The sequence below is a fragment of the Schistocerca gregaria genome, chromosome X (assembly GCF_023897955.1).
Source record: "Schistocerca gregaria isolate iqSchGreg1 chromosome X, iqSchGreg1.2, whole genome shotgun sequence".
Classification (NCBI taxonomy): Eukaryota; Metazoa; Arthropoda; class Insecta; order Orthoptera; family Acrididae; genus Schistocerca; species Schistocerca gregaria.
Genome location: NC_064931.1, coordinates 171,044,206 through 171,071,677, shown reverse-complemented (window position 1 = coordinate 171,071,677; position 27,472 = coordinate 171,044,206). Strand labels below are relative to the sequence as shown.

At 39.3% G+C, this 27,472-nt stretch overlaps 1 protein-coding gene across 1 annotated transcript in view; it reads left to right on the top strand.

Annotated features, from left to right (window-relative positions):
• LOC126298559 (dual specificity protein phosphatase MPK-4-like) overlaps positions 1-27,472 on the top strand; it is a 132,909-nt gene that overhangs the window by 89,818 nt on the left and 15,619 nt on the right. Inside the window, exon 8 of the mRNA XM_049989918.1 lies at positions 15,781-16,001. Within this exon, the coding sequence (XP_049845875.1) occupies positions 15,781-16,001 (221 nt within the window). The remainder of the gene's footprint in view (positions 1-15,780; positions 16,002-27,472) is intronic.

Sequence of the window (27,472 nt, the reverse complement as noted above, 5' to 3'; positions counted from 1 at the left end):
GTACTTTGATCATAGCCTTGGTGATTGTCAGGACAGGTTCTGGTCCAATGAATGGAGTCTTTGCCCCCATACTTGCCAATCTGTCAGCTTGTTCATTGCCACAGATCCCTGAAAGCCCAGAGACCCACACTAGGTTTACGCTATTGCTTCCCCCTACCTCCACCAGAGCCCTGTGACATTCTGCAGCAATCTTAGATCTTGTTGCAGGAGCTGCCAATGATTTCAGGGCTGTCTGAACAGATGTAGATGCTATTGTTCTTGTAACACATACGCATATTCTCCTCCACAAACGCCCTAATTGCGGTAATTTCAGCTTGGAATACCGAGGCCAGTTTTCGTAGAGAAATGATGTCCTCCAGTCTTGGCTGAACCCTGTACACTGTAACACCAGCACCTTGGTCTGATTTTGACCCATCAGTGAACCAGATGATGTTCCACATATGATGTTAAACTGTTTTTTCCCACTGCTCCCTGCTTCCAATTATTATAATGTAAGGCTTGTTGAAGCTGTTAGGAGTTGTTATGTAGTCGGCCAGCATTTCCCCTGCTATTCTTATATTTACCTCACTCATTGTTTTAGTGTGTGATTCTGGATATCCCAATGAGATCCAGTTTTTACCAGTTTTGAGACTGTCTCCACCAGTTGCTGCCTTCATCTTGACCCAAAGGTGCCGTGTAGGCATGTCCAGCATGGCTTCCATTCCAGCAATTGGTGTGCTGCTACTTCCACCTGTTATGGCTAAGCAGGCCAGTTTCTGTACCTTAGCAAGTGCCTTAGCTGCAACCTGCTGTTCGACCTTTTTCCACCACACTACGGCCCCGTAGGAGATCCTAGGCCTAACCACTGTGGTGTATATCCAGTGCTTACCTCTGGGAATTAGGCCCCAGTTTTTGCCACAAGCTCTTCTGGTACCTTTCGCCTTGGAGCAGATGCTCTTAATGTGAGAGGTCAATGTTAGTTTCTCATCTAAGATTACCCCTAGCTATTTCACTATCCCCTTCACAGGTAGAGTTTCATCGAAAACCTTTAGATTCCAACTTGGGGGTTGGATGTGCTTCTTCGTGAATGGTACTGCAACAGTCTTCTTAGGATCAATCATTAGATCCTGTTTAATGCACCAGTCCTGCACAATGTCCAGTGTACCTTGTGCCATATTCCTAACTTTTACAGTAAATTTGCCAAGTATTACTATGACAAGGTCATCTGCGTGTCCTTGGCAAAAGCTTTGTCTGGAATTTATTTCCTCAATGGATTCGTTCACCTCTAGATTCCACAGTAAAGGGGACAAAACTCCACCTTGTGGACCACCCCTAGTGGTGTTAATTACCATCTTTTCATTCATCACTGCGCCCTGGCCTCCATCTTCCTCGCACTAAGCATGGCCCTAGTCCACCTACATATAATGGTCCCTAGGTCAAACAGCTCTTCTGCCCTAACCATGGAATCGTAGGTTGTGTTACTAAAATCCGCCCGATGCCCAGGAACATGCATAGGGCTGTTTCTTGAAAGTGGAGTGCTTCCTCCACCCTCCCAATGAGTTGATGGAGAGCTGTCTCACATGATTTACCTGGTTGATATGCGTGTTGGTTTGAATGTAGAGAAGCCTTAGTTAGCCTCCTCTCTGTAGTTAGCCTGCTCTCTGTGTGGAAGGGACTGGGCGGTTTTTGAGGTTAGAGGGCCTCAAGGAAGCAAAGAAAGGGCGTCTGTCTAAAAGGGGGTAGGTAAAACACAATAAGTTAGTTGCAGAAATGATTCCTATGGTAGTTGTAAATTGTCGTAACTGTGTTGGGAAAGAACCAGAGATCCAAGCCTTAATAGAAAGCACTGAAGCTCAAATAGTTATAGTTACAGAAAGCTGGCTAAAGCCAGAAATAAGTTCAGCAGAAATTTTTTCTAATGATGTAACAGTGTTCAGGAAGGGTATATTAAATACAATTGGTGGTGGAGTATTTATTGCTGTCAGAAGTAGTTTGCCTTCTAGTGAAATTAAAGTAGATAGTTCCTGCAAAATAGTATGGCTAGAGGTTATACTTGACAATCGGACTAAACTATTAATTGGGTCATTTTACTAACCACTCCCCCCCAACTCAGAAGAAGATACAGTTGCTGAACAGTTCAAATGAAACTTGAGTCTCATTGCAAACAGGTACCCCACTCGTACAATTATAGTCAGTGGTGACTTCAGTCTACCCTTGATATGCTGAAAAAATTCTACATTTAAAGCCGGCAGCAGGCATAAAACATCATCCCAAATTGTACTGAATGCTTTCTCAGAAAATTATTTTGAACAATTAGTTCATGAGCCCGCTCAAAGTGTAAATGGTTGCGAAAGCATACTTGACCTCTTAGCAACAAATAATCCTGGACAAATAGTGACTATCATGGCAAATACAGGGATTAGTGACCACAAGCCAGTAGCTATTAGGCTGAATACCGTAACTCCTACAACCATCAAAAGGAAACACAAAGTATATCTGTTTAAAAAAAGCTGATGATAATGCTCTTAACGCCTTTTTAAGAGACAGTCTGAACTCCTCCCGATCTGATCATGTAAGCATAGAAAAGTTGTGGAATGATTTCAAAGAGATAGTATCGACAGCAGTTGAGAGATACAACATACCTCATAAATTAATAATTGATGGCACTGATCCCCATAGTACACAAAATGGGTCAGATCACTATTGCAGAAGCCGCGAAAAAAGCATGCCAAATTTAAAAGAATGAAAAATCCCCAAGACTGGCAAGGTTTTGCAGAAGTTAAAAATATAGCACATACTTCAATGCGAGATGCTTTTAATAATTTCCACAACGAAATTCTGTCTCTAAATCTGGTGGAAAACCCAAAGAGATTCTGGTCATACATAAAGCACACCAGTGGCAAGACGCAATCAATACCTTCACTGTGTGACAGCAATGGTGAAGTCACTGATGACAGTGCCACTAAAGCAGAGTTATTAAACACAATTTTCCGAAACTCCTTCAACAAAAGAAGATGAAGTAAATATTCCTGAATTCCAGTCAAGAACAACTGCCCAGATGAGAAACATAGAAATAAATATCCTCAGTGTCACAAAGCAGCATAAATCACTTAATAAAGGCCAGGCCTCTGGTCCAGATTGTATACCAGTCAGGTTCCTCTCAGAGTTTGCCCATAAAATAGCTCCATATTTAACAGTTATATACAACTGCTCCCTCACAGAAAGATCCATGCCTAAAGACTGGAAAATTGCTCAAGTCACACCAATACACAAAAAGGGAAGTAGGAGTAATCCGTTGAATTACAGGCCCATATCATTAACGTTGATTTGCAGTAGGGTTTTGGAACATATACTGTATTTGAACATTATGAAGTACCTCAAAGAAAACGATTTATTGACACGTAGTCAGCACAGATTCAGAAAATATCGTTCTAGCGAAACACAACTAGCTCTTTATACTAATGAAGTAATGATAGGGGATGTCAAATTCATTCCTTATTTTCAGATTTCCAAAAGGTTTTCGACACAGTTCCTCACAAACGTCTTCTAACCAAACTGCATGCCTATGGAATATTGCCTCAGCTGTGCAACTGGATTCATGATTTCTTGCCAGAAAGGCCACAGTTCGTAGTAATAGATGGAAAGTCATAAAGTAAAAGAGAAATAATATCCAGCATTCTCCAAGGAAGTGTTATAGGCCCTCTATTGTTCCTGATCTATATTAACGGTATAGAAGACAATCTGGGTAGCCCTCTTAGATTGTTTTCAGATAATGCTGTCATTTACCATCTTGTAAAGTCATCAGATGACCAAAACGAATTGCAAAATGTCTTAGATAAGATATCTGTATGGTGTGAAAAGTGACAATTGACCCATAAATAAAGAAAAGTGTGAAGTTATTCACATGATTACTAAAAGAAATCCGCTACATTTCAGTTACGCAAAAAGTCACACAAATCTGAGGGCTGTAAATTCAGCTAAATACTTAGCGATTACAATTACAAATAATCTAAATTGGAACGATCACATAGATAATGTTGTGGGTAGAGCAAACCAAGGACTGTGATTCATTGGCAGAACACTTAGAAGGTGCAACAGGTCTACTAAAGAGACTGCTTACACCACGCTTGTCCGCCGTATTCTGAAATATTGCTGTGCAGTGTGGGATCCGCATCAGATGGAACTGACAGATGACTTCGAAAAAGTACAAAGAAGGGCAGCTCGTTTTGTATTATTGCTAAGTAGGGGAGATAGTGCCACAGACATGACATGTGAATTGGAGTGGCAATCATTAAAATAAAGGCGTTTTTCATTGCGACGGGATCTTCTCATGAAATTTCAATCACCAGTTTTCTCGTCCAGTTGCAAAAACATTCTGTTAGCACCCACCTACATAGGCAGAAATGACATCACCATAAATTAAGGGAATTCAGGGCTCGCACAGAAAAATTTAAGTGCTCGGTTTTCCCGTGCGCCGTTCGAGAGTAGAACGGTAGAGACAGCTTGAAGGTGGTTCATTGAACCCTCTGCTAGGCACTTTATTGTGAATAGCAGAGTAATCTCATAGATTTAGATGTAAAATACATTCTGTTGTACATCATCAGCTATTCTCGCCAACATTTGTTGACGTGATGCGTTATGCATGGTTTGCTACCAAACTGTGCAATGAGGGAGAATCTTTTATGAATGTAAACCAACTGTGTTTTATAGGAACTTAAAAAAGACATGTAATTGTAAAAATGTGATGTTATAAGATGTGCAAGATGCCAAAAAAATTAGTGCTTTCTCAGTTTTTACGATCAGTCTAACCCTGACACATGTAAATCATCAACTGTAAAATAGTAAAAGTATCTAATTTTACTAACAAAGTTCTCGTGTATGCCTTCCAATCCCTTTGTGGAAATATGTTTAGAATCACAGATTTTCCTTTGCATTTCCTTTCCAAGCCTTAATGAAAATATTAATAAGTACAATATATTGAGAATTATTTAAGTTTATTTACAGTTTAATGTAAAAACTAAAAATTAAAAAAAGTTTCCATATAGGGATTCAGACCAATAACTCTTGGCTTTGATTACCATTCGGTACTCTTTCTGTTGTGCCGGTCACGGCCTGGAAATTACACTAACGTAAATGGCTCATGACTCACTCACCCTGCTCCATATATTCTGTTTTTTTCCTAAGCAATGGACCATCTGTCCCTTTCATTTCTGGCCAAGCTCTGCAGATACTGCAAATTTGGATGAAATTGCTATGAGAAGTAGGTGCAGTCCGCTTGTGAGCTTGCACGTAAAAGTAACTGTTCAAACCCTATTGAGCCTTTCTAATTGAGATTTTGTGTAGTTTCACTAAACCACATCTGGTGAACACTACAACTGTTGTTTCAACAAGGCCATGCGTGGTTGAACGCTTTTTTTTTTTTTTTTATCTCATCTCATTGGAGCTATTATGCCGGCTAATGATGTGCCAGTATTTTTGCGGTAAAGATGGGCCAACTTTATACTTGTATTATATGTGCAGAGAAATATAGAACAGTGAAAAAACATATTTCGCGATAGTATTATTTATTTGGCCCCAAGCCTATACCTATATTGTGGTGTATGTGATATTACACTACTGAAAGTCCAGGATGAAATAATAGCAATATGGAAAGGATAGATTGCTACTCACCACATAGAGGGGATGTTCAGTTGCAGAGAGGTGCAATGAAAATGTCTATGTGAATTGTGCTTGTATGAATGTGTTGTGTGTGTTCTGTTTCAGGAGCAGGACTTTTTTGTCTGAAAGCTTAAATGTTTAGCGGTCTTTATGTGCCTGTCTGTAGCTGTATGTGGTTAGTAGCAATCTATCCTTTTCAAATTGTTGATATTGCACTGCTGTTACTGTGTAAACAGAAAAGCAGATGTGTATAGATAACATTAATCTAAAATGACAAATTGTTGTTTCTCTATGTTTTATTAAATTGCTCGGTATTTTTTTAAATTAAATTTCGTAAGCAGCAGCAGCACCCACTACCACATTGTTGTCTTCATTTTTTTCCATACAAAATGCTGAATATTATGACTTTTCCAATGAACATTGTAATTCATGATATCATATTTTCCAGGCATCTTTTTAGATCTAATGTATTTGGAGCTGCTCAGATCAACAAGTGCTTTGTTAATGATTTTTGTCACACTGACTGCACTGTTTTAACCCTTGTAATGTAAATGTATCTAGAAAATGAAGTCTGTGATGTACTCTGGTAGTTATGTTTTAGACAGTAGCCGGTGTACTGAAGTTCATCATCTTGATAAAAGTGTGGAAACACTCTCTCTGCTCTGCCATCTTAGCTGTTGTTTGAACACTGTAATCTAGATTTCAAAATGCTCCTATCATATCACAAAAAAGGTGACTGTGCCCTGGGCGGAATTAGGGCTGTAAAAGAAATTAATTAGCTTATCAACTTATCTGGCTGCTTCAAAGACATGTAAATCAAAACATCTTGACATATTTGTGTTTTTTTACCTGTTAGTGTTAGTATGCATGTCATGCAATATAATGCACCCATCCCTGGAATTTTATAACTCCAGAACAACCTTTTTAGCTATTACATGTTTGCCATGTGATGTTACATATTCTTTACTATGTCTGGCGAATCTTCTGGATTTTGGGTGCACGATCAGGGACTTCAGCCCATAAATTGCAAGATGCAGCTGTGATAACACTTTACAGTTAAGAGAGCTTACTGCACTGGGGAAGTAGGGTTAACTTGCAATTTAAAAAAAATGCAAATATGTCCAGATATTTTGATTTAAATGGCTTTGAAACTGTCAAACGAATTGAAAAGCTAGTTCCGTTCTTTTACATCCCCAACTCTGCCCAGGACATATTCATCACTATGTGATATGGTAGGAGCATTTTTCATTCTGGTTCCCAACTTCCGCTCTACCAAAAGTTTGACATTAGAGTACCATAGCTTGGCAGCCAATGTAGACTTTTGTTGACTTTTATGACTGATCCAGTGTAGGTTCTTGTTCTGCCTTTTGAATCATGTTGCTTATCTCTTGGAAATTGACAAACATTTCATAGAACAACAGGATGACCATTAATTAAATGTATTTGTCTACCCTCTTACAAAATTTTGAACAGATTCACACAAGTTTGAAACATACAAATGGTGCCATTAACTGAACATTAATATCACCCCACTTAAAATCTTTTGCAGAAGTAATTAATTGATTCACTCAATTTACCTGGACACCACATCTGACTTGTCATTCAAACCTTGCTTAATTTGCTGTAACATAGCTACAGTAGGACAGATGTTTGAATGGCTGTACAAATGGCCACAGGTTCAGGCTAAACCATAAGCTTTTTACTCCATGTCCCTATCTCAGACAGGAACCGAGCACCAATATCTCCCCAAACCGCCGTTCTATATGCAGTCTTTTTATACATATTTGTTACAGTGCTCCAGTGCTGTAGTGACTAAACTATTTGTTCCACTGGGTCTTTGAGTTGCTAGGCAAGTTTATAATACCTCAGCTGCAAGATCACTTGATTATTAGAAAATTGCTCCATAAAATTTTTTAGTGAGGTCTTCATTTGTGAAAACTTTAGGTGCTTACTGCAGCCAAAAAACCAATAGAAATTTTTTGACTAGTGTACTGGAGCATTGAAGTTCTTGCAAGGAACAAATTTTTGTCTCTGTTAGCTGTTGAGGTGAAACTGTCATTGACAGGCAATGTCTGGGCATCTGCCAACAAGGTGTAATGTGTTTGCTGTGTAATGGGGAGCCACTTTCTGGATAAACCTAAATTTATCTGTCAACTTGCAGGATGAAGATGAAATGTTCAGACTGTACTCTTTCTCAGCAGAATGGGCTTGCTGCTGGTGGATATCAACAATAAACCAAACAAAACATAGTTGACTTTTGAGTCCTCCCAAGAAAACCACTAAAAAAAGATAGACAACCAGTAGGGACAGAATATAAATAGCATGTCAGACTATCTTTTTGGTACTGAAAAAATTGAAGTCTCATTCTCTTAAATCCAAAAGAGTTATTAGGGGGATTGTTGAAACTTTAAAACCGGTAATATGCTTGAAAAATGGGCCTCTGCTTAGTGGGGAAAGTCATGAGTCATCTATACAATGGCAGTGTCTTTCGCCAACATTACCACCACTGATCTGATATGGATTCTGGAAACAGCAATTGTGTGAGACCCAACTCGCTTTATTTGTTCATGAGACCCAGAAAATATTAGATACAGGCTCCCAGGTAGATGCTATTTTCCTTGACTTCCGGAAGGCGTTCGATACGGTTCTGCCCTGTCGCCTGATAAACAAAGTAAGAGCCTACGGAATATCAGACCAGCTGTGTGGCTGCGTTGAAGAGTTTTTAGCAAGCAGAACACAGCATGTTGTTATCAATGGAGAGACGTTAAAGTAGCCTCTGGCGTGCCACAGGGGAGTGTTATGGGACCATTGCCTTTCACAATATATATAAATGACATTGTAGATAGTGTCGGAAGTTCCATGCGGCTTTTCACGTATGATGCTGTAGTATACAGAGAAGTTGCAGCATTAGAAAATTGTAGCGAAATGCAGGAACATCTGCAGCGGATAGGCACTTGGTGCAGGGAGTGGCAATTGACCCTTAACATAGACAAATGTAATGTATTGCGAATACATAGAAAGAAGGATCCTTTATTGTATGATTTTATGATAGCGGAACAAACACTGGTAGCAGTTACTTCTGTAAAATATCTGGGAGTATGCGTGCGGAACGATTCGAAGTGGAATGATCGTATAAAATTAATTGTTGGTAAGGCGGGTACCAGGTTGAGATTCATTGGGAGAGTCCTTAGAAAATGTAGTCCATCAACAAAGGAGGTGGCTTACAAAACACTCGTTCAACCTATACTTGAGTATTGCTCATCAGTGTGGAATCCATACCAGATCGGGTTGACGGAAGAGATAGAGAAGATCCAAAGAAGAGTGGCGCGTTTCGTCACAGGGTTATTTGGTAACCGTGATAGCATTACAGAGATGTTTAGCAAACTCAAGTGGCAGACTCTGCAAGAGAGGCGCTCTGCATCGCGGTGTTGCTTGCTGTCCAGGTTTCGAGAGGGTGCGTTTCTGGATGAGGTATTGAATATATTGCTTCTCCCTACTTACACCTCCCGAGGAGATCACGAATGTAAAATTAAAGAGATTTGAGCGCACACGGAGGCTATCAGTCAGTTGTTCTTCCCGCGAACCATACGCGACTGGAACAGAAAAGGGAGGTAATGACAGTGGCACGTAAAGTGCCCACCGCCACTGTTGGGTGGCTTGCGGAGTATAAATGTAGATGTAGATATCGTTCTGCAACTGTTATATCATGGAGAGGGAGATATTGTACTTCAGGTCCAATGATTCCGACCCTTCTTGTGATACTGGGACTCAGCAGTGTCAGTGGCTCTTGATTCTGCATCTCATACTCCTCATACTCCAATAAGTACTGAAGCATCACCTTAAAAAAACTGTGTAAGAAAGATGTTGGTATGAATGTTCCACCAATCTGGGTCATAGCGATCAGGAAGCTCCATAGTCACTCTGTGTAGGGTATACACCAACAACAACTTAACCTTGCTGGAGTCAGTTCTAAAGCAGGTTTTATTATGAAAGTTTCAGTAATTTTTAATGCACTGTGTTGGTGAAGTTCTGTTTGAGAAATTTGAAACAGATACATTTTGTGCGTGTGTGTGCGCGTGCGCGTGCGTGTGCGTGTGTGTGTGTGTGTGTGTGTGTGTGTGACAGAGAGAGAGAGAGAGAGAGAGAGAGAGAGAGAGAGAGAGAGTGAGTGAGTGAGTGAGCGCATGCACGTGCAAGATACTGTTCCACTGTTCTCATCATATTTTTAATTTTGTTTCTTTATTTTGCTGTGTGAGGAGACAAAGTGGATACTCTAAAGCATAAAATATTTGTTAACCTTGTTACAACATAGATAAGAAGAATTACTTAACTTTGTACTATCCATTTCCGTGGGAATATCGTTAGTATTTAGTACTGTCTCTGAACATTAACATATCACTTGATATAGATATAATACAAGTGTCTCACTCAAAGTAAATTTAACAATTATCTTCATGTTCAGTTCTGCCTAATACACTGATCACACAACTGGCCTACTAGAGGATGATGCTGTCATCTTAGTCGATGATTGCAGATTGGACTGAGTGGTACTGTGCTCAGTGGTGCAGCAGTGTAGTGAAAGGTTTCTGGTCATGGCTACACAGTGTTGCTCCTTTGTTGATGTGGCATGTAGCAACTGTTTTCTCTTGTGGTTGCGAAGTACCAACCTTGCTTTGGCACTTCGGCACCTCGCTTGTCTGACGACAAGCCCCCCCCCCCCCCACATACCACCTCAAACTTCTGCAGTATCGTCGTATGGGGCAGTGGCAGGTGACCAGAAGACTGAATGCAAGTGCAGATGAGGAGACGGTAACAGTAGCCAATGGCAGCTTGCTGTTCGCACCCCACCTGCGAGTGACCAGGAACACCGACTGAAAAACCGATCACAGGGTGCACGCCTGCATCCTGAGAAGCTGACACACTGATCAGGTGAACAGCAAGGGGATCTGGGGGACACAGTTCAGGCTGCAGGATGGGTGCCGACATCTGTTATGTCAACGACGGCAGTGGGATGCCTACCTTCACGGGCACTACTGTGGATGGTGCCAGCTGTGACTGGCGGAGAGATGTAGGTGACTGCTGGTGTAGACCCCAGTAGCATACTCTATCTGCGGGCAAAAATTCTGTGGCAGAATCACTAACATACTTGGAAATACACTGCAGCTGGTTCTGGTGGTGCCGATGCAGCATAGTGGAACACTGGTCGATGTAAAAAGATCAGTTGATGGCTTTTGTAATGATGCCATGTTCCCAACACTGTTTCTTGTCAAGCACTTTAAAGAAGACTTGATCCTGCTGCTGAAACTTTTCTGACAAGGTGGAACAAATTGTTTCTGTGGCTGCTACAGGAGATGCAACAGGGTACAGGGTCCACAACTGTGTAATAATTCTGCCAGCGGCTTATTATCATGTGGCAAGGAGCATTAGGAGGACAGAAAAACCTTTAAGGCTTGCTCCCTTGTGTGAGAGGAAGAGTTTCTCCATGTGACATTTGAACATTCAAATAAACTGTTCCACTTCACCCTTATACTGAGGGCCAAAAGCTGTAGCAGTCACATGGTGGATTCTAGCACAAGACTGTTGAAAATCAGCTGATTTGAATTGTGGTCCATTGTCTACTCACTGCAGGGAGTGGGGAATCACAACACGTGCATTGTCATTCTCCGTATGTAACAGCAGAACACATGACTGTGTGGATAGTGAGTGACAAACAACATGTCAGTGGGTAAGGCATTTCTTTCAAACCACGTGGCCATACATGGTGCATGTATTCCAAAACAACATGAAGAGCTAGGTCAGAAGTAGTTGCCCCAGCAATATGCCAAAAGTCAAGAAGAAAATTTTTAAGAATTTCAAAATCTCAAGTATTGATTTGAAACATGATTCCTCAGATGAGTCAAATGATCTGTCGGTATCAACCAGTAACTGAGACAACAACTCTGTGTTCGAATGTTGTGTGCAATGGGTCTGTACAACAACTTGTATTGATAAGTAGACAACAAAGCCCGAAGTTGCAATCTTCAGGACAGGTGTGGAAGGATTGAATGAAGCCATCAAAGGCTGATGATCTGCAATCAGACACACCTTCTGACCATACAAATATTGGAAGAACTTGGTAAGAGCTCCCCATTTTCAAGTCAACAGTAATTGCACTGCTCTTTGTTGAGTTTTTGAAGCAGAAGCAATGGGCCTGTCAGAAGAAACAGTTCCATGGGAGAGCACAGCTCGTATCCCATAAGAAGATACTAACAGAACAGGCTTAGCTGGATCGAAATGAATCAGAGGATGACGACGACGATAACAACAACAACAACAACTACAACATCTTAGCAGTGAATCCTTTAACTGCAGATATGTGTCTTGACATTTTTGGGACAGCACAAAGGGAACAAATTTCTAGCTCAGCTGGTTCAGCGTATCAGCAATTTGCGTAGCATTTGCAATAAACTTAACGTAATATGTGAGTTTGCCCATGATGGCCTGTAGCTCCCTGATGTTGCAGGGCACCAGTAAATCATTAATTGCAGACAAGTGCAAAGAAGCAGGATCCATACTCCGTGCATTTATGAAATGCCCTAAATATTAAAGTTCTTTGTGGAACAAGGAGCACTTTTCCTGTTACACTTTAAGCCAGCTGCAGAAAGCACTTTAAACAAACATTCTAAATTAGCCAAGTGGTCAGCAGGTGTATGGCCCGTGACAACATTATCATCCTGGTAGTTTACACATGAAAGGGCTTTGGCTGCTAATTGTTCTAGGAAACTTCAAAAAATAACAGGAGTTGAAGCACTTCTGAATGGTAGTCTTTGAAACTGGAACATAATCAGGTGAGTGATGATTGCAAAATATTGCTTGGACTAGTCCAGCGGGAACTCTAAAAATGTCTCACTTAACTCAGTCTTGGTAAAGAACCTGCCTTATCCCTATCTATTTATTAATTCCTCCAGTGGTGGGAGAGGAAATGAATCCGACAGATTGTGTGTTTACTGTTACTTTAAAGCCAGGACACAGATGTAATCCACCAGATGGCTTTTTTAGATTCGATAACCACATTGCCATACATCTTTGCAGGTTCCTGAGCAACCTGCTCATGTATTGCATGAGGGAAATGCTGCGCAAGAAAAAATCATCGTTGAGCACTGTCTTTAACAGTAATGTGCACTTCAAAATCTTTAGCCATTCCTAATTCTGATTCAAACAGTTCCTTGTACTTCTTACACAAGCCATAAACATTAGTGTGAGACATTGAAACACTTATTTGTAGCATTGTCTTGTACGCAAAGGTTGAGCAAATCAAACAAGTCTAAACCAAAAATGTTTGCACTGTTTCAAGAATGGAGTACACAAAACTGTGCATTTTGAAACTTCATAAAAAGATGCTGGCAAACTGCAGATGCCAGATACTGGAAGACAAAACAAAAGTACACTGCTGTAGCTATGGGTCATTCATCCTTTCATATGTGCCTTTATCAATAAGAGAGACTGATGTACCAGTGTTGAACTGCAATGTAATTTTCCTTTGAGCTGCTCTTAATTGAACAGAAAATTTGTTCTCCTGCCTCCGTCCTGCAGTGGAAGAGTTCACGATGCAGAAGTGCAAGCTGTTGCTTAATGGTCTTGGCGTTACAGAGTGCTCTTGTTGATTGCTGTGCTGCGGCTGTATACCTGAACAGCATTTGCTGTTGTTCAAGCCTGTGTTGCCTTGTAAACAAACTGTTGACCTTGCTTTCCACACTGGAAACATTTTGCATCATGACAACAACATGCTTTTCGATGATGAGTAAAAAATCCTCAAGGATAAGACTTCCTCATACTATTCTTAGTACATTTCGTGTATTACGAGACAGAAAGTTTTTACCTCTATGTTTACTGTTTGTCTGGGTCCTGTTTTTATTCACTCTAACTCTAGCATTAACTTTAGACTGAGTGTCATGTGTGCTGTTTTACACTGGAGTTTTTGGGCTTTGAAAAAACTGCATTAACATTCACTGACTGAGACTATGGAGAACATGTAAAGTGCCTGTTAGATTTGCATTTTTGCAGACAGCTTAAATATGACAGTGCTTACCATGATGATAACGCTTAGCATCATGATGGGCATGACTGGTGAATGTGTGCTGTGAAATGCCAAGGGCAAGATTCAACACCGCCAGTCAGCTGAATGTTTAAATTGCTGCCCTGGCTGAGACTTTTTGTGCCACAGTGCACAAGCAATGAGCACAACCAGTTTACTACTACTACTACTACTACTACTGCTACTACTACTACACCTCTGTCTACTCTGTATGGTGCAAATAGGAGAGGAAACAAAGTCAATCACTGCACTGTCATATAAACAAGGTGCTCCGCTGATTCCAAAACATTTTGCAAACTAGAATCAGGATACTTAAGAATCTGTTCACATAAACAAGGATCTGGCACATTTTGAGTAATGGTATTCCTGATTGTGGCATCACTGTAATAATGTCCGCACTCTCACTTAAATATGCAATGGCATGTAAGCCCTTGTAAGTCTGCCTGACTACTGTTTATTTGTGTGATTAAATTGCCTCTGCAAATGAAGGAATTTGTAATGTGGAGCTGACTCTGTTTATCAAAGTATTTGTCTTGCACAGCAATTAATTATTCATCAAGAATGCTATCAAGCTGGGCGGTGTGGAAAATTTTTTAGTCCGTACACTGAAACACCAATTGTTGCAAGAATATAATGTTACTTATCCCTACCTTTAATGTGATGCATCGTGATGGGTGCATTGAGTTGTGCTCAGTACTCACACCATTTCTCATGTTTTGAGTGAAAAGCACGGAATGGTGGCCCTGCTGATGGTGTGTTAGCTTGCGCTGTGAGCAGTCCTGTCATCATTTCCATCAAATTTTGCATCTGCTGTACAATCTGAATAATCTGTGTTACTGACCGTTCTTGCGGAGAACTAGCCATGATGAATAAACACAAAAATTACAATAAAAAGTTTGCACAGTCACTGAAAAAAATGAATTAGATACAGAGAAAAGTGAAAAAAAAACACAGGTTAAGCAGGCCAAAGTTTGGAACACGTCACTACAGTCTTGTTGCCAGTTGTTGGATCAGTCCACCGTGCGACTGCTACGGTCGCAGGTTCGAATCCTGCCTCGGGCATGGATGTGTGTGATGTCCTTAGGTTAGTTAGGTTTAAGTAGTTCTAAGTTCTAGGGGACTAATGACCACAGCAGTTGAGTCCCATAGTGCTCAGAGCCATTTGAACCATTTTTTGTTGGATCAGTCCATTAATGGATGCCAGGAATAGGTGTGTGCTAAGACAGAGAGCAAAATAATTAGGATGACACATAATATGTATGTAACATCGTTTATTTAGCATTCTTCTACAAGTCCAAACTAGTCTGTTACACAAGCACATTCATCATAAATAATCGCAATAATAGAGACACAAATTAGTAAAGCTGTGGAGGCTGTAAGTGGACTCCACGATTAGACTGGCTGTCATTGGTGTGGTGTCTTTTTAAGCTGGTGTGGTGGCAGCACTATTCACATGTGTAGCAGAGGGGCTGTCTACGAGCTGGCTGCAGATTGGCAAGGCAGTCACATGTGTTGCTGCCAATCTTTGGATGTAGAATGTTGGGTGTGGTGTCAATAGGGTAAGACACCACATTCACAGTGTACAATTCTCACATCTGTGTAGTTTTAAAACAATTAATATCAATCAGCTGAAAGTAAGCTTCCAGAGATGGAGATGGTCATATTATTTTGTGCAGGTATTTACAAAAGAATTACTGTGTTCTTATAATGAGGCGAACGAGATGGAAAAAAACATTATTAATCAGCCTTAAGTCAAAATTTATTTTATTTTATTTGCTTTCAAGTGGAGTCCTTTCACCAGATACAATTAAGTTGAATTGTTTTGTTGCCAAACAGAAATAAATTACACCAGGGATGACTGAATTATAATGACTAAAAATACATGTAATGTAAGGCCCAATGTGTACTTCACATATTTGTTGCTGCACGTATTTATTAATCAGAATGCAAGTCTGAAAAGATTGCCTTATTTGTATCTATTTCTTTATGGCCAAAGATCATTAGCATATACCTTCAGCTGTAATGAACCAATTCCAACTTATTATTTGTACATGGTTCTTGTTGAACAGGAGAATTGTGGCAAGTGCATCGAACTTGTTGCCACATATTGCAAAGGAGAAACCATTGTGGACTGATAATAAATGGAGCTTGCCAAACGAGCTTGATGTCTGCACATTAACTTACTTTGTGGAGCCATTAGCCTGGATGAAAGTAGTCACCAACTCCCAGCAAGGGAAGCTGTACTGCCCAAAGTGTAATGCAAAGCTGGGTTCCTTCAGCTGGACAATGGGTAATTTAACTAATATTTAATGTAGTTTACATCTGTGTAATCTTTAAAATTATATTTGTCAGTTTCCAGAAGTCATTTTCGTGAAGGCCATTGGAAATGAATGTTCCCTGCTGCTGTGTGTTATCTCTGAAAGAGAATTGTCAGCTAGAAAGAAACACAGCTTGGGATCAAAATAGATGCGAAAGTGATATAAAATGGCATGAGTTTGTATTGATTGTAGTGGGGAAGGTGATGGTTAACTTCATTTTATTGGGAGAGTTCTAGGAAAGTATAGTTCACCTGTAAAGGACACCACATGTAGAACACTAATGTGATCCATTCTGGACTACTGCTGGAGTGTTTGGGATCCCCACGATGTTCGATTAAATGAAGACATCAAAGCATTTCAGAGAAAGGCACCTAGATTTGTTACTGACAAGGTCAGTCAACATGCAAGTGTTATGTAGATGCTTTGGAAACTCAAATAGAAATCCCTCCAGGAAACATGAAGTTCATTTGAGGAATGCTATTGAGAAAATTTAGAGAACCAGTATATGAAGATGAATGCAGAATGGTCCTGCTGCCACCAATTTACAGTTGGTGTAAGGACCACAAACATAAGATAAGAAATATGAGGGGCCATGTGGAGGTATGCAGACAGTTGTTTTTCTCTCATTCTGTTCTTTAGTGGAATAGAAATGGAAATGATTAGTAGTGGTATAACATACCCTTGATGACATACCATATCATGGCTTGTGGAGTATGTACAGTATGTAGATGTCAATTTAATACCCCCTTTAGCAAAATTTGTTTACAAAAAGTGGGGAATTCATGTTTGAATACTGTGGGTTTGGCACAGAAATAAGATATTTGTATATAGCTTGCATTCTGTCAATGAAGAATTAATCATTCTTTTAGAATCTGCTGGAATTTATGATAATTGTTTCCTATTTTGTTGGTCATAAAGCTTGTTTTATAGTCAAGAATGTATTTTGGATGTAGCCACTCAACAATTTCCTGTAGAGTCCCATGTGACAATTTTTTTCAAGTAATGAGACCTACATAGATTTGAGATAAGAGTTGTCTTTTAAATTCACAAGCCTGTGACTGACATCCAGTTACAAAGATATGATGATGCTCTCTTTAAAATGGTTTCTTTAGACAGTGCTATTTCCATTTATCCACCGTATGCAGTAATTTTAGGTTTGTGTAAACACATTTAAATGGAGCACTCCTTCCTTCCTTCCTTCCTTCCTTCCTTTTCTTTTCTTTTCTTAAAATGAGGTTTACATGTGTCTGAAATTAATTAATTATCTGATTCATTAAAGATTTATTTATTGAATATGTATCACAGTATATACTTCCAATTTGATGAAACTGGAATTCAAAAAATTGTATAGTCATTTAATTGTGTTCTGCTTCATAGTCCACCCACAATGCCAGATTCATTTAAATCAAGTTTATTTTTTCCTGGATCACATTAGTATCCTTCTTGACTTTTGTAATCACACTTTGCTCTGTGCGATTCACTGTAATTATGAATTTTTAAAATTATTACTGGGACACACAAATGTTCTTTCATGCCATCATGAACATGTGTCTTATTAGGTATACATTTCCCTTTTTACACAGTGAATGGCAAGTAGATTGCCATCACACAGCTGACTACTTAACTTGTCCAAAATATCAGTTTTTCCTCACTGTGTGTGTGTGTGTGTGTGTGTGTGTGTGTGTGTGTGTGTGTGTGTGTGTGTGAGAGAGAGAGAGAGAGAGATAAGATGGAGGAGTTTTCTAAAAATACACCATGGTACAGTATAATAGTTAAATAGGAGTATGATATAAGGCACATAGCCTGAAAATGTCCAAAATATTAGGTACCAAAAAAATAACAGTTATGATAAAATTCACCAAACAACTCCTCCATCTGTTAGAATTTGTTCCTAGCACCATGAGTGGGTCAGTTTATGGCTGTTTTAAAGAGTCTGCCACTTCAGTTTCGTCAGCATCTCTGTGACACTATGTCAAGGGTCAAACAAACCTTTGGCCATTTTTTCTGCCCCACACTGTATACATTCAATATTCCCTATTAGTGCTATTTGGTACGGGTCCCACACTCTCACGCAAAAATCTAGGATGGTTCACCCAAGTGATTTTTAAGCAATCTCCTTTGTAGACTTATTACATTTCCCCGGCACTCTACCAATAAACTGAAGGCTGCCACTTGCTTTACCTATGACTGAGCCTATATATGTCAAAAGCTTCCACAGTGCAAAAAATTTAGAAACTAAAAAATTTTGTGTAGAGCAACATATGGAAGCATGTGCTACTGAACTTAAACTAAATGATGGCACTTTCATAATTGTAACAGTGTATAGGTCCCCCTCAGGGAATTTCCAGCTATTTCTAGAAAACTTGGATGCTTTGTTGTGCTATCTGTCAGACAGGGGGAAGCAAATTATCATTTGTGGGGATTTCAATGTTGATTCCCTGAAAGAGTGTAATAGGAAGAATGACCTTTTAGTATTACTCAGTTCTTTCAATTTGAGCTCCGTCATTGATTTTCCTACTCGGATAACAAAGAACAGCAGTACATTGATAGATAACTTTTTTATAGACCAAGATAAGTTTAAGGACATAAATGCTTATCCTGTTGAGAATGGTCTTTCAGATCATAGTGCACAGCTTGTTACAGTACATGACATAGCTCCATGCAGTATAATAAATCAGACTTTCAAAGCAGTGCGTTCAATTAACAATATAAATATTGCAAACTTTAGGGAAAGCCTACAGCAGCTAGACTGGGATGAAGTGTATAAGGAACCCGATGCAAACTTGAAATATAACTTATTTCACAATACATTTTTAAGGGTATTTGAAAATTGTTTTCCCAAGAAAATAGTTAAACATAATTCCAAGAAAACATATAACAAACCTTGGCTAACTAAAGGAATAAGAATATCTTGCAACCGTAAAAGAGAACTGTATCTAACAGCAAGAGGGAGTACTGACCCCGAAATTGTTCAATATTATAAAAACTATTGTGCGGTACTAAGAAAAGTTATTAAAAAGTCCAGAAGCATGTGTATCATGTCTGAGATCAGTAACTCTGATAATAAAATTAAAGCAATTTGGAATATTATTGAAAGGGAAACAGGGTAACCAAGAGCACAGGAAGACTTTAGTGCAATAAAACTGAATGACAAGTGCACTAACAAACAATCAGAAATTGAAAATATTTTGAATAATCATTTTTTAAATGTTGTGGAGAAAATAGGATCTAGGTCTTCACTAGAAGAGGCAAGGCTATTAATAGAAGAGGCCATAGCTGCGCAGTTTGAAACAACTGTAATTCCACCAACCTCTCCCTCTGAAATCAGTAAAATAATAAACTCACTGAAAAGTAAAAGCTCTTACGGAATTGATGGCATTTCCAGCAAAGTACTTAAAGCTTGTTCCCCACAGATAAGTAGGATTCTCAGCCACGTATGTAATAGCTCTTTGGAGCAGGGTGTTTTCCCTGATAGACTGAAATATGCCATTGTAAAACCATTGCATAAAAAGGGGGATACGTCGGATGTCAACAACTACCGCCCAATCTCTCTTCTGACAGCTCTATCAAAAATTTTTGAGAAAGTAATGTGTTCAAGAGTAGCCTCCCATATTTGTAAAAATAAAGTACTAACAAAATGTCAGTTTGGTTTTCAGAAAGGCTTTTCAACAGAAAATGCTATATATGCTTTCACTGATCAAATATTAAATGCTCTGAATAACCGGACATCACCCATTGGTATTTTTTGTGATCTCTCAAAGGCCTTTGATTGTGTAAATCATGGAATTCTTTTAGATAAGCTAAATCATTATGGTTTGAGTGGGGCAGTGCACAAATGGTTTAATTCATACTTAACTGGAAGAATGCAGAAAGTTGAAATAAGTGGTTCGTGTAATGTTAAAACAACAGCTGATTCCTCAAACTGGGGTGCTATCAAGCACGGGGTCCCACAGGGTTCGGTCTTAGGTCCTTTACTGTTCTTGATATACATTAATGACTTACCATTCCACATTGATGAAGATGCAAAGTTAGTTCTTTTTGCTGATGATACAAGTATAGTAATAACATCCAAAAACCAAGAACTAAGTGATGTAATTGTAAATGATGTTTTTCACAAAATTATTAAGTGGTTCTCAGCAAACGGACTCTCTTTAAATTTTGATAAAACAGTATATACAGTTCCGTACAGTAAATGGCACAACTCCAGTAATAAATATAGAATTTGAACAGAAGTCTGTAGCTAAGGTAGAATTTTCAAAATTTTTAGGTGTGTCCATTGATGAGAGGTTAAACTGGAAGCAACACATTGATGGTCTGCTGAAACGTCTGAGTTCAGCTACGTATGCTATTAGGGTTATTGCAAATTTTGGTGATAAGAATCTCAGTAAATTAGCTTACTATGCCTACTTTCATTCACTGCTTTCGTATGGCATCATATTCTGGGGTAATTCATCGTTGAGTAGAAAAGTATTCATTGCACAAAAACGTGTAATCAGAATAATTGCTGGAGCCCACCCACGGTCATCCTGCAGACATCTATTTAAGGATCTAGGGATCCTCACAGTAACCTCACAGTATATATATTCCCTTATGAAATTTGTTGATAATAATCCAACCCAATTCAAAAGTAATAGCAGTGTGCATACCTATAACACCAGGAGAAAGGATGATCTTCACTATGCAGGATTAAATCTGACTTTGGCACAGAAAGGGGTAAATTATGCTGCCACAAAAGTCTTTGGGCACCTACCAAACAGCATCAAAAGCCTGACAGATAGCCAACTAACATTTAAAAATAAATTAAAAGAATTTCTAGATGACAACTCCTTCTACTCATTGGCTGAATTTTTAGATATAAACTAAGTCAAAAAAAAAAAAAAACTTAATCATTAGTGTCATGCAATATTTTGTGTAATGTAATTTCTTGTACAGACATCTTTTATTAACCTGACACGTTGCACATCATTACGAAGTGTCGTATTCATGATCTATGGAACAAGTATTAATCTAATCTAATCTATGTGATCATTCCATTTCATATCCCCCCCCCCCTTTCTCTCTCTCTCTCTCTCTCTCTCTCTCTCTCTCTCTCTCTCTCTCTCTCTCTCTCTCTGTCCCCCTCCCCTCCCCCTCCCTTTTTCCAAGATGACACGCTGTGCCCTTCCTACGAAAATATCCTCAACCCAGTAACAAATTTTGCTTGGTACTCCATACGATCATACTTCTGATAATGAGCATAGGTATGGTACCAAGTCAAATGCTTTTTGGAAATCAAGAAGTACTACATCTACCTTGTTACCTTCATCCAAAGCCTTCAGTATGTCATGCGAGTTAGGTTTCATATGATCGATGTTTTCTAAATCCATACAGGTTGGCATAGAGGAGATCATTCTGGTCAGGATACCTTGTTACATTTGAGCTCGGACTGTTCTAAGATTCTACTGCAGATTCATATCAGGGATATTAAACAGTAACTTTGTGGATCACTTCTACAAGCCTTCTTGTAGGTTGGTGTGCCCCTAACAGTAGATGTGGTGCTGAAGGCATAAAACCTGGATTGTGGAGCAGTGGAAGAAAGTCGTGTGGTCAGATGAGTCTTGTTTTGCACTGTTTCCAACTTCTGGCTGAGATTATGTCTCAAAAGTGAAAATTGGTTGGTGTTTGCATAGTAATTCTGCGAGCAAAATGTGGTGAAGGGACAAAGTGCAATAGGTGCTGAGAACAAAAACAAAGTATTTTTTCTCTCGTATGAAGCATGAAGTTTGGGCATCAGAGTCATGAAAGTACAATTCAAAGTGGAAGGGGGAGAAAGGGAAGGGAAGGGTTTATTGATGTCAGCTGCACCGGGACTTGATGCGGAGTCAGCAGCGACGAGTGAAATAAGTGTGTGGGATGAGTACTCAAACCTGGGAGATCCTGCTTACTAAACAGTTGCGTTAACCTCTGCACTACCCGGACACAGTGTTTATCACAACTGCACTGACTGCTTTGGCACACCTGTCGCCCAACCCACAATTCTGCCTAGTGCCACTTATGGGCAGTCCTTGTCCATCTTACACCTCTACTGAAGTAAATCTATTCATTGCCCATTGAGGCAAATAAAGTATATGAATGTGTGGTGTCTATTCTTTCCGATGGTCATGTCGAAATAGTGAGCTTGGAGGATGTTGACAGGGACAGTGGATAGATGGTGCTAGGTGGGAGTGTGGGTCAGCCAAGAGGCAAGCTGAGATAGTCCACCCAGTTGCAATAAACGCTGTGTTCGGATGGCGCAGTGGTTAACACAACTGTGTAGTGAGCAGGAGATCGTGGGTTTGAGTCCCGGTCTGGCACACATTTTTCACTTATTGCCGCTGATTACATGTCAAATCCCCATGCAGCTGACATCAATAATCCCTCCCCTCCCCTTCCCTTCCCTTCCCCCCCCCCCCCCCCCCCCCTCCCCTGACTAAGCATTGCATTTTTCGACTTTTGTAACAGTTGTTTGAATTCTTCAGTCCACTGGAAAGGAAGATTTTTACTCGGGAGGCAATGCAAAGTAACAGCAATTTGCAATGCATTCAGAATAAATTTGATACATTAGGTCAACTTGCGCAGATTTGCCTGTAGTTCTCATACATTTTTAGGAGAACGTTATCTCCAGATGGCGTCTAAATGCTTAATTGAGGGAAGAGTGTTGTGGGTGTCAGTGAGATGTCCTTAATATTTAATTTCAGTGCTGAAGAATGAACACTATTGTAAATTACTCTTAAGCCATGTGTCAGTTAAAACTTGAAAACGATAGTCTACATTTTTGAAATGCTATTCCGGTGTGTGTCTGAACACATTGATGTCATCCAGATAATGTGAATATGGTGAAACATTTGACATCACTTGTTCAAGACTGCTTTGAAATAATGCAGAAGCTGGTGTGCTTCTGAAGGGAAATCATTGGTATTGGTACTAGCCAACAATAAAGTTTTTTGTTTTCTCATCCAGGGAAATATGACAAAATCAGTTTTAGAAAAGAATTATGTAAGTACTAGGTGATCCATAAGCTTCTCAGTAGGTGGAGGTGAGAATGAATCATTAACCATTTGAACATTAACTGTTGCTTTAAAGTCTGCACAAAATTTGGTTGTTCTGTTTGATTTTAATGTGATAACCAAAGAAGTAGCCAATTGACTAGCAGAAATAGGTTTCAAGACACCAAGAACACAGATAGTTTAGCCATTGTAGGCTGTGAGGCACAGTCATAATTATTGGAGCTGACGATGTCTCAATTGCTCATACGTAGTTTGATTAATCAGCGTGACTGAAGCACCAGTATGTAACTGAAATGGTACAGATTGACTACAATTCTATAAAGATATGAATAGTTTGTGGTTTCTTTTCTGGGTATTATTATCTGTTCTCACTTTTAGAAGACTGCTTTTATCTGTTTTGTGAGAGGCAGAGCTTTTTGCATTTGTCCACATGAGGACAGCTAATTTGAATTACCCAAGTTTTGCACATGCATGTTGCTTTGCAATTTGTGCACCTGCAGCTACAGTTCTCTTGAGTATTGCCAGGAGTAGTGGGTAAAGATTCAGAATGTGAAATCATATTTACCTCCATTTTCTCAAATCTACATTGAAGTAGAATGGAGTTTGCTTTGCACTTGTTTTGCAGGCACAGTTGCTTGTGTGTCCTGACTTGTGCCAGTGTAGGCTTTCTGCTTGTCAAAAGCAGCAGTGTTTGTGATTGTGCATGGCATAATGCTCGACACAAGATTTCCGAACATATGAGTTAGCAATACAAGTTGGGCACTGCATGTGCTGTGGCTTGTGGTTGTTAACATGTGCTACACATGATAGTGCCCACAGATAGTGTTACACAACAGGCACTTTGAAGTCGAGTTCCACAAAGTCTTGTACTTCCTGAACTTCTACTACTTTAAGTATATCATTGACACAAGAGCCATTATGCTTTAGAATCTGGTGTCTACAAAGTTCTGAACAATGGCATTGTGAATCATTTCATCTTGAAAAGAAGCTTCCCAAGTACAGTTAAATTTACAGTTCCTAGCAATGCCCCTAAGTTCAGTGAGCCGTTTCTTGTACGAATGATTCCTATGACAATGCAAACGATAAAATTTGAAATGATAAGCAGCTACATTAATCTGAGCCTCAAAGAATTCATCTAACTTCTAAATGTCCTCCTTATGGGATAGGATTTGGGGCTCTACTTGAGGGAACAATTTCTTACACTGGCGAAAAATATGCACTCTTAGCCAAGGAAAAAAATTATAAGCTACCTGTAGTTTTGTAAGGTACAAAGTGCTGCTCAAGGCACATGCATTACTCTGTTTATTGCTGTTGGTTTTCATCAAAAGGGTGGAAGGGAGGAGGCAGCATTCTGTGCTTCAGTCGTGTGTGATCGTGTGCTTCCACCAATTTGTTAATGCTTGGTACGGAATCTGGATTTGTTAGCTCTGAAACTGAATAAATACAGTGAAATGCTGCATTCCAGAAGTTGCTATTGCATACAAAATTTAAATCACTTCAAGAAGACATACATCAAATTTTGGAACAAGTTAATAAAATACTGTGGGTCAGATCAATTTCACATTCAAATGCAATGTTTCATCCCTGTCTGTGGAGGACATTTACAAACAGTATTGTAGCTTCTTTGAGTGTCCGATTCACACACTGGCTTGGTACTTACTGCAGCTCTCTTGCAGTGGTGTGTTGTCACCTGCTCTGAATACCCGGGCACAGTTGGCCATTGTCAGTTACCATCGTCCGCTGTTTGCTGTCGCCCCATGATGGAAGAGTCACACATGTCTTCTTCAGCACTGGGATCCATATTTTATTCAGTTCCATTACCCCCTCCTTGCTACTGAAATCCGGGAGTGTTTTACAGTATCTATGGACATCAAGAAATCCATTTGCCCATGGCATACTAGCCCAAAATATTTTATTAACTTTGACATTTGCAGTAATGGAAGTTTACATTTTACAACTATAGGAACACTGTAAGAATAATACAAAAATAAGAACTCTAGACACTTTCGGTCCGATTGTTTGTCAGAAGGAAAATTTCAGTTAGTTCTGCTCACACTGAAAGAAATATTGATAAGTTCAGTATTCAGAGATGTCGAACCTTGTTCCTTGGCTCAAAGTAGTCAGTAATCACAGACTCTTCACCAGAAATGTCTATTGTGTCTGTCAGTGCAGTGAGGTGGATGAAAACTCTAAAATACATGAAAACTATAGAATGACTAAAGCATAAATGAATTTATTTACAATGTCCACAGTATTAAGCAAACATAACCTTGTATCCTTAAATCTCTTTGTTATTTCTCTCTTTGTTCCACTAGTACTGGATTCCAGTATTCAGTAGCAGACGGAGCAGCAATAGTGTTTTGCTAGGTGCATGATGTCTTAGTCCCTCTGCAGACCATCTATAAGCTTGGTGTAATCTTTGAGTAATCTGAGTGTGATGGCTTGAAAAGATGTGTGGTGTAATCACAGTTGCAGGCAGTGAAGTGATGGGAATCTGGCTTCCTGTGGTGGTGTGGGTATTGCCACCCAATGGTGTAAGATGAACCCCCTACAGCAGTGGATTGCAGGGGCCTGTTTCAATGTGTCTTTTATGCACATGAGAGAGGTACATGACATGCCTTGTGCAGTTGATGAAGACATCATTGATACTCAAAGTGTGATAGCTGTATTCTACAATGTGTCACAGCTGTTTGGAGACATGGTCTGCACAGATCATGTGAAATGAAGAAAGGAAGGAAAACTCTCGTTGGAATAGTGCTGAGAAAAGGCCAAAATGCCTAGGTATTGTCAGAAGATGTATAACAGTTGTGGAAGATAGAAGCACATCCCAGTCTTAGAGGATATGAAGTGAGACAGAATGGAGAAAGAAAACTGAAACTCAGCTCATGGTGCTACTTGTTAGGTCATTCTCCACACTGATGTGATTGTTTCATGGCTGAAATTGCTATGACAGTTCTGACGACACCAGCATGTCAATGCAGTGGATTTATAAGATCACCCACAGCAGAATGTAATCCACTGCATAGCCACCGTGGCTTGGGGTGGGGAACACCTCACAGCATAGCAAAATATTCCCTGCAGTCATCACATTCATGATGTTCTTTCACCAGGGAAAGACACCTCTATTATTAACTTACTTTCTAATGGGAGGGAAGAAAGGAGGAAAAATTTAATTATATGCAAGAGGGTTAGATCTCAAATTAAAAATAAACTAGTGTTAAAAAAGTTTGTGCAGCACATCAACTTTAGGAAGGTACTAAAATGAGAACTGTTACATTTTGACACCACAGCTTTGCCGAGATGAAACACATTTTATTTTTGCCTCAGAATGAAAAGCACATATTTTAATTCTTTGTGATTTCATCTCGAATCAGACATGTCATGTCAACTCGTGGTCATGAATTTCTCTGGAAAAAGTATATATTAGACCTCTATATCATAAGTGTTAAGAAATAAAGTATTTTCGTTTTATCTTAATTTTTGTAAATGGTATGGCCCTTTGAAAAATGTATATTTTGTAAATAATTGTTAAAACAGTAGAGAAAAAAATAGCTACTAAACCAAAAGTACTACAGACATAGCAGATGTTTTGTGTTAAACCTCCCTCTTAGCGTGTCGAAATTTGGTTGACACCTGCATACTTATGGGCTTCCTTTAACTACAAATTGAAGACGAAAATACGATATTTAAGTTAATTTTTCCATTAAAATATTTTTTCTTTTTTCAAATTTGGAGTCACAGAACGCAATCTTTTCTGTCATATTGCCAGGTACTACTGATGTAATTGTAAACAGCATCTTCTCTGCTCCAACTATCTATATTATGCAAATATTTATTACTAAAAATGTAAAATAATTGCATTTTTACAAATTATTTACTCGAAAATACCCATCCAAAAACTTTCGAGCGTTACATAAAATATTGTTAGGTTGATATGTTAGTAGTTAGTGCAAACGCAGTGGGCAATATTTTTCTGTGTAAAGTGTTAAACAAATTTTCAACGTTCTGCATATTCGCATCACTGAATTTCTAGTTTAAGATATGCATGTTGGCAACAATGTTTCCAACACTCTTGTGTTTATAACAAACGAGTAAGAACTTGAACATAATGGTTTCTGCACAAAGTTTTGTGTTTGGTTTGAACTTTTTGTTAGGTACAGTGTCAGTGAGGAAATACAGGATTGAAAGAGTGAGGTGTGTGGACTATGAAATAAAGACACAAGATGATGGTGTTTAAGAAAAGTAAAAAACACTTCACAGTTGTTGGAAATCTGTTAGAGGTATTGCAGAAATATCTTGGTCCTCAAGTGACAGTATTAGCATCATGTCCATAGTGCAGGAATTGCTACACTCACTACAAGAAATTTTAATGACAACCCACCTGAACCATCACCATCACCCGAATGTGAAACTGAAGA